Raw genomic sequence first — 7,990 nt, 5'->3', positions numbered from 1 at the left:
GGTGTGCAGGAAAGGGTAGATGTTTCCAAAGACCATCTCCTCTGGCTGCTTATAAAACTGCTTAAGAAAACAAGTAGCAGCTTAAGTTTCAAAATAAACACAGGAGGTGGTACTGACTTCCCTTGGTAAAGTCTAGTTTGCTGGACAGCCTGAAGATGCCTTGAAAATGGTTTGCAACTGACCAGGTAAAAGGAATCAGCTAAAGCTGCACCTGAGTACTGTTAGCAAGGTTTGCTCCTGCTTCCAGCTTCCGCTGCATACAGGCCAGGCATAATCCAAAGAGGGAGGTAAGAGGGCTGTGAAACATGCTTAAAAAACAAAAAATAGCTGAAGTTATTTAGATTGAAAGATGGTGAATTACAGTTCTACTCTGTAACAAATCCAGTTCAAAAAAAAAAGCAATTGTGTAAAGCTGTAGGGGGCTGTCTTTGCTTTTGATAGTTCTATTTTGAACAGTTACTCAGAGACCTGTGTTACTGCCTTTTGCCTGATGGCACAGGCTATCATCGAGCTCCAGCAGCATGGCCCTTGGGCATTTACATATGGTTATTTAATTCCAGCTTCTTCTCTTCCCCCATGTGTTACCAATCTTATTTCAGCCTCAATTGGTCTCATTTGTCTGGACAAGAAAGCACGCTTTAAAATGTCATTCTTCATTTACAGCAGTGGCTTTATTACAAGAAATTAGGATTGAGCTACTTGCTTACAGTTGTGTGGGCACATGAACTGTTAGTTCAACACTGAAACAGTTTGAAACAGTGGCAGAACAAGCCTAGACTTTTTTTTTTGAACTCTGGCAAGTTCTTCAAAAGCTGTGTAACCACCTGCATCAGAATGCTACAATTACCTCCATAGACTGTACAGTATTTCTTTAGAGTAAAATATTTACTCCAAGTATGTAGAAAAATAGGATAGGCTATTACAAGTCAAGTAAAACGTCTGATTGTCAAGCCAGTAATTTACAAAATACAATAAATGATTAAAAAACTGAGAATTGGGTTCATAAAAACATACATTCTTTTACATACACAATTTCTTGTTTCAAAAGCCACCTTTGTGCAGGAAGACTTTGCCCTGTCACATCATCCCTGACTTTATCTGAACAGCAGAATCACGGCGGCCATTAAAACCAAGAGATGTAGAGTTGGTTTTACTGCCGCTGAAGAACGTTCAAGCTCTTGGTACAAGGGCACTTTAGGACATGAAGCAGGTCTTGTCCTGATAGAGACTTCTGAGAAAGAGAAGTCTTGCTTCAAAGCGTTGAAGTTAGCAGTGTTATTAGGTATTTCCACTGTCTTCAGCATCGACTTAAATCCAGGTACAGTAGCCTAGGAACAAGCGTGAAAGATTTCTTTAAGCACCGAGTTCGGCTGTGAAACAATCATTGTCTAGGCACTTTATTTATACTTTGAATGTGTAGGAAAAGCATTCTAAATATAAATGGAGCTACAGCAAGAGAAAAGTTTTTCACATTACAGCAGTAAGTCTAAACAAAGCTGAGATGGAAAGGGTAACAGAACATATGCTTCCCCCTCCCCCAGTTCACGAGGCCCTTAGCTCATTTTGCTTCATTTGGGTCATTACCTTGCAGTGGCTGAACTGAGTAAATCGCTTAGCATCAAGAGCCACACCGCCTGGAGGATGTGACCTGGTGGGTAGCTCACCGTGTCGCGCAGCAGCACAGCTCTGAGTGAGGTCTGCTTGGTGCGAACGGGACCAAGGAACTACGGGTTGTACGAGCCCAAGGCTAGCAGCAGAATTAAGTGCTAGGTGTCACGGGGCATTCTCTGCCACAGTAAGGGAATTTCTCTCAGGCGTGTTTATTCCTTGCCTCTTGTAAGGTGCTGCCACGGATCGAGGTTGCTCGCCTCTAGGGACCAAACCTCAGCCTGCTGCCTTACAGCCTGCTGCAGCAGGAGGGTGGTGAGGACAGGGGGCTGAGCACTGTCAGGAGGCCCTCGCTGGCTGCTCATGTCCAAAGAGGTATTACAATTAATAAATTGATTTTTTAATCTGCTCATGAGTCTTTACAGCTCCTGTATTTGACTCAAACAAGTCCACCTTACTCGGCTATAAGGATTCGGTCTCACTGTGCTCAAGAACTCAATGTAATCAGAAATGATAACTGAGTAAGGCAGCACACTTACATTGATCACATACTTCCCAGGCAGAAGGAGAAGGAAGTACTCTCCGTGTGCATTTGTCCTGTACGGGCAGACGTGAGACCTCCCTTGGGCTTCCACGATCGCATTGGGAATAGGATTTCCATTCCTATCAGTAACCTGGCCTTTGACTCCTGTAAAAAAGGAAGAGGAGAGAAAGATCACAGTGCGTGCTTGTGACGAGCCTCCTCGACTGGCTGAGTTGGACTATTTGTTTCTGAACTTCCACAGCTATTTCAATGATTTCAAGTACATTTAATAATATCACTAGTACTTACAGCTAACCGAAGAGAAGCAAAATAGAAAATCCTTTCTGTTGTTAGCAGCTTCCCCTCATGTTAGCTTAGAAAGCACCATTCTAATCTCTGCTTCTGAGTTTCACTTGCTGAAAGCATCCTACCTACTTACTGTACGTGTCTTGCTGAAGGGCTCACATTTCCAGTAGCGTGTGTGTGTGTTCTTTGTGTTTGTTTGTTTGTTAAATAGCCCAGCCTCTTATCTAGCGCTTCCAAATGGCAGAATAACAGTGTCTGCTTCTGGAGCAGTTCCCCTTAATTCTCACAAACCACCTTAAAGGCAGCGCTGTCATTAAGCAAAACAGCTATCAGACATTCAAGGCAACGAAATGCAAGATAAGCAACAGATCCCTGCGAACCCTTGAACCCTCTGCAAAACACCACCAATTCACTAAGCACTTCTCTCTTCCAACTGTGAAGTCCAGACCACACTTAGGTCTTAAAAACACAAAATCCAAGCCAGGCACCGTGCCCACATACACACACGTTTAGAGACCTCGGAGATAAATGACTGCCCCAGGGCTGCTCAGGAGAGCAGGCTCCCTGGAGGCCAGGGAAGGTGAGATGCCCCAGGGCCTTTTCCTTGCTCCTGCTCCACACCTGACAATCCCACCTCTAAGTTCTTCTCTCACCCATCCCTAGCCTTGTAGCACTTGCCTTTGAAGTCATTCCTGGAGCACTTCAGCTCCCAAATTCATGCCGTAGCTCCCCACACAGACCCAGGCTGCTGCAGCCTGCCCGCTTTGCCCACCGGCCCGGTCTCAGCTTTAGCTCCCTTCCTTCCCCGGCTGCACACCCACCTAGGTGTACTTGTTTTATGTATTCAACCAGAGCAACTTTGTTGTCTGTCCAGAATTTCTCCAACTGGTCTGCCGGAGGATATTTACAGCACGACAGCTCCAATGTGATTTCAAAACATTGTCCCCAGACGTAGTTGTAATCTTGCATTCCACCTTAAAAGTAAAATAAAACAAGCCAGTGTTCAGCTGCAAAGAAGCACCAAGCTCAAGCTGTAAGAAAAATGGAAGTTAAAAATGTTGGCACCTGTAAGAAAAGTAAATTAGACAAATTATTCCTCAATGCCACACTTATATTCACTGCTTCCTGTGGAAAAGCAGCTTAATAACTCTCTGTATACTTGTAGGGTGCTGTTTTTTAAAGCACAGCGATGTTTTGGAAATGATGATTATTGTGGTTGAGGAAGGGTGGGTCTTTGCCTTAAGAACTCAGAAGGCTTTTCAAGCGCTCCCCACTAAACGGAGACATAAATCCAGGGGTTGGCATGGGGTTCACTAGTCTTGGAGCTGTCCTAAGAGCCTTTTAAGGCTTTGAATTCAGACTGGAAAAGCAACACACGGTATGTACCAGAGTACACAGGACCCATATTGTATTTGGCTACATGTAAACAGAAATTTAAAAAAATAATTCAGCAAAGTTTTTTTGTTTATTTTTAAAAGGATGATACATGAACAGAACATTTGCTTCCTTTCTGAAAGGAGAGAGAAGTTTTTGACCTTATTGCAGACTGATGTACCTAAACATATATGAAAGCTCTTTCCCTTCAGAAAGGACAGAAGAAGTCAGAACTGCAGCGACTGCCTCATCCATTCGTGTAGCTGCTGATCAGCAGAGCCTACAAACACCCGTGTCCTGCTCCAACAATCTCGGCGAGTGTGTTGGCTTACACAGCTCGCTAGCTGCTTGTATCAGCCCTCTACTCTGGGCAAAATGACAGCCCTTTCATCACCACAGGTGGCAGAAGCAAGTGAGAATATCGTATCTGAAGCGGCTGAAATAATAGCCCTGCCATTCTTACCCTCCAGCTGGTACCAGGAATAGCCATTGGTGATGCCGTCTGGAAAGGTCTGCCTGCTGTCACAGCCAGTCCCTTTGTACATGCTGGCGTGGTTGAAAGAATAGGTCTTTGCCAGGTGAATAAAGACATCATCATCTGGAGACCTGCTGTAGCCTTTTGACGAGCCAGTAACTGCAGAATAAAGACAGCCATCATGCAATTCTCATTCCTGGTGAAACAGGCAGCGCTATCTTACGTACGGGATAAGAATCTGCCCAATAGCCAGAGCAGGCAGTGAATTTTGATGCCTCATTTTGTCTTTGATGTTTACCAAAGTCTGCCCATCCCAGCTCAAAAGCTGAAAAAACCCTTGCAGAAAACCTTACAGATGTTGCTTTGGTACAGCTACGATTCCTAAAACAAATCAGCTTTGGGGACAAAGGTCTGTTACCAGCTTACCTGAGTTACCGTTATCGAACGTGTAGCTGGCAACCAGGGCACCCCCGTGCAAGTTCGCTGAGAGAACAAATGTTTCATTTTTTATCCAGTTCATCACTGCTCGAGTCTCTGGCTGAATGGTGACGTTGTTGTTCTCAAAGGCATCAGGGAAATTCCTGTTCAGATCCTCTCCATTCTTGTTGTACCTTAGAAAGAGAGAAGACACTGCCGTTACTGTTTGCCTGTAGACACTTCCACACCACCAGCCCCATGGTGCCTGAGGTCCATGGCACACCAGTGCCTTTAGGGAATGGGCAAGATGACCACTGCAAGGTTATCTTCTCAAGCATTCAGCAAATGGACTTCAGTATGCACTCTGTCAGCACCAGGCTTTCCATAGGACACAATAAAATAGCTCTTCTGTTGTATTCCAGGTGGAAACAGAGGATGATATTTAATATTCATATAGGACATACCCACACCTACACATACATGAACTTAAAAATCTAAGTCAGGTAAGGATATTGTACTTCTGTGTTTTTTTTCCACTTGTCTAGGAAGATCAAGGTAACTGCTGGATGGCGATGTCCCTTGTATTCCTGTCACTCTGGACAGACAGCAAAATAAGACACAGGATGGATTCTGTGAATTCCACCTGTACGTGAAGGTCCAGCCTGGGCAAACGCTTTCTTCCTTTTTCACTCAGAGATGTCAGCACAGAGAGTGTAAGAGAGTATTTTAGTGTCAGCTGTGTTAATTTGTTTAAACTCGGTTAGTTAAATTCTATTTGACAGCAAGGGGATAAAAAATCCTGCCCTCCATAGGAGTCCTATCTATTTGCTGAGGAATACTTTTCCTTCCTGATAAAAAGAAGGGCCTATTCCAGTCACCCAGAGAATTAAGCTTTCTCTACCTAACCTACTTCTTCACTTGCTCCTGATGTTGCCATGGCCAAAGAAGAGACACGTTTGTGGAAGTCCATTCAACGAGCTCAGACACACCTTGTTCTCAGTAAGAAGGGTTACATAGTTCTTCAGTTGACGAAGATCCCTGGGGGTGGACTTTTTATTTCACCTTTCTTTGTGGTACCCTAGAGGTCTGAACAGGCCATTGTCCTTCTGCTCTCAGTTTGGGTCTCCTGCCTGGTAGGTTAGCTCATTATATCATTCTGACCAATTTTCTCTCACCACACCACAAATAAACACCAGGCTGACTCACTCTTCCAAAACCCTGTGCTGTAACAGTGCCTCTTAGAACAGCACAGACCAAAATTATCCCTCACGCACCCACTACGCTATTTTCTCTACCAAGTATGATTCAGCCCCTTGGCTATCTCCGATTATTATTCCCCACCCATTTCCTTTACCCACTCCCACCCTCCTAAATCAGCCTTACCTTCCTCGTGAGTAATAACAGTGAGGCACTTTTGTAGCTTCAAATCCATCAGGATTCATCGTTGGCATGATGTGAATCCGGGTATTATTGAGTAACTTGGTAATATTTGGGTCACGTCCGTAGCTGGTCACCAGGTAGTCTATCAAATGGAGCAGGATCTCTCGCCCAACGGTCTGTAAAAGAAGCACAGATTTTATTTTAAGCCTGCTATGGAAGAAAAACAGAAAAAAAAACTAACAAAAATAGCCCAAACCCACTGCTTTATGCTTAGAGGGTTTTGTTTTGACTGGGTTATGCAGACACACAAGGCATACAAGAACATTCTGGTCAATACTGTTTCGTTTCATGCTCTCCCTCTAATTACATTTAAAGCAATTTACGAGATTAAAGGAGTCACTGGAAAGTTTTCACAAGAGTTTCAAACCCAGATCAACCAGAACTACTTGTGTGATGGGAAACCAACTGTGTCAGCTACGCTGCTTAATCCCTGCGTGGATAAGGCAGGGCCTTACCAAAAACCCAAGCTGCGAGGGCTGCCTGCTGCAGGCCACGTGGGCTGCACAGCCCTGCACCATCTCGGTGCTGCTGCAGAGTCAGCTCGGGGCTGATGCCCCAGGGACCCCGGGCTCTGCACATAAGCGCCCGTGCTTGGCAGGGCTGGCGAGGGCTGGAAGAAAGGAAATTTATGTAAGTCGTGAGAGCTGGCAGGACACCTCCCTTTGGCCTGCTAGGTCAGATCTTAGCTGAAACAGCGACAACTTCCAGCTCCAGTGAGCTGAGAACAATCCTGTCCTGCCCCAGAAACCACCAGCACAGCGTGCTCGCTGGACCAGGCTTTCCAGGAGCACTCTCACAGCACCATCAAGGGCACTGTGGGGTTCCTAAACTCTGGCGGGGATGGGAACAAACCAAGACTGGCAACTGGATGTGCTCTGCACATGGTTTCTCTCTACTTTTTCTCCAAGAACAGAGCCTGGTAAATTACTGCGGGCTCCAATTCAGAGCTACAGAGCCTCAGTAACTTTTACAATGACTCTTGCACCACTACGGTGGAAAAACTGCAGAGGATTCTCCCCTGCTCCTAAACTGAGAAACATGAGTGATATTACAGGGTGAAACTGGCATCACAGATCAACAACCTCTTGCTTGCAGGCTGGGACAGGGCAAGGTAAAAAGCAGGTGAAATCAGACAGAGGGAAGGGAATATTCCTCTGCCGCTATTTGCTGCATTGACAGCTTGTGAAATTTTCACATCAGTGCAATTTAAGCAGCAAATCCCGCTCTGGACGTGGAGGCGAACAGGAACATGGAGCTCAGCTGGCAGAAGGTGGCTGGTACAACACGGGTGCACAGGCTGGGAGCAAAGCACGTCCCGTCAGCTGGCAGCAACTGATGCTTGTCCCAGCAGGAGGAGGGGAGGGCGGCAGCGCCAAGCACAGCCCCAAGGAGCTGCAGATCACACCAGCGTCAGGCTTAAACTTACTCTGTGAAATGTAAGAACCTGAACCTGTCTTGTACGGGCAGCTCAGGTAATAGACAGCTTGGGCAGGATGCAGCAGGGGGAAGAAGGGAACAGGGAGAAGTCAGCCAAATCATGGCCCTGGGCAGGAGAGAGAAAGCCAGCAGGCTCAGAAGAAACGAGAACAGCCCTACCACAGAGAGAGACTGCAGGCAAGACTGGGCTGCTGTCTGGAGGGAATGGGAAAGGGGATCTGCTCCTGTCCTGGTGTTCTTCGGTGTCTGGGGCAGGGGGAGCAACTGCAGGGAAAAAGGAGTAGAGGAGCTGGAAAAGGAAGAAAAGGTGGTTGGAAAAGGATAGCGTTCATAAACAGCAGCTGACCAGTGCTTCACAGATCACATTCTTTGCACTCCAGAGTTAAGCCCAGACTTATTTACCTATGCAG

At 45.9% G+C, this 7,990-nt stretch overlaps 1 protein-coding gene across 2 annotated transcripts in view; it reads right to left on the bottom strand.

Moving 5' to 3' along the window:
* Window positions 1-652: 652 nt before the first annotated feature.
* Window positions 653-7,990, bottom strand: part of CPM (carboxypeptidase M) — a 30,561-nt gene continuing 23,223 nt past the window's right edge. For both annotated transcript variants that reach the window (XM_084492224.1, XM_084492225.1), the window contains exons 4-9: window positions 6,087-6,259; window positions 4,713-4,897; window positions 4,275-4,445; window positions 3,259-3,411; window positions 2,148-2,296; window positions 653-1,328 (exon numbers count right to left, since the gene is read on the bottom strand). In XM_084492224.1, the coding sequence (XP_084348350.1) occupies window positions 1,095-1,328; window positions 2,148-2,296; window positions 3,259-3,411; window positions 4,275-4,445; window positions 4,713-4,897; window positions 6,087-6,259 (1,065 nt within the window). In that variant the 3' untranslated portion in view covers window positions 653-1,094. The remainder of the gene's footprint in view (window positions 1,329-2,147; window positions 2,297-3,258; window positions 3,412-4,274; window positions 4,446-4,712; window positions 4,898-6,086; window positions 6,260-7,990) is intronic.

The sequence above is a fragment of the Aythya ferina genome (genome assembly GCF_964211825.1).
Source record: "Aythya ferina genome assembly, chromosome: 1".
Classification (NCBI taxonomy): Eukaryota; Metazoa; Chordata; class Aves; order Anseriformes; family Anatidae; genus Aythya; species Aythya ferina.
Note: the sequence above shows the minus strand (reverse complement) of the source record. Positions and strands in the feature narration are given on the sequence as shown.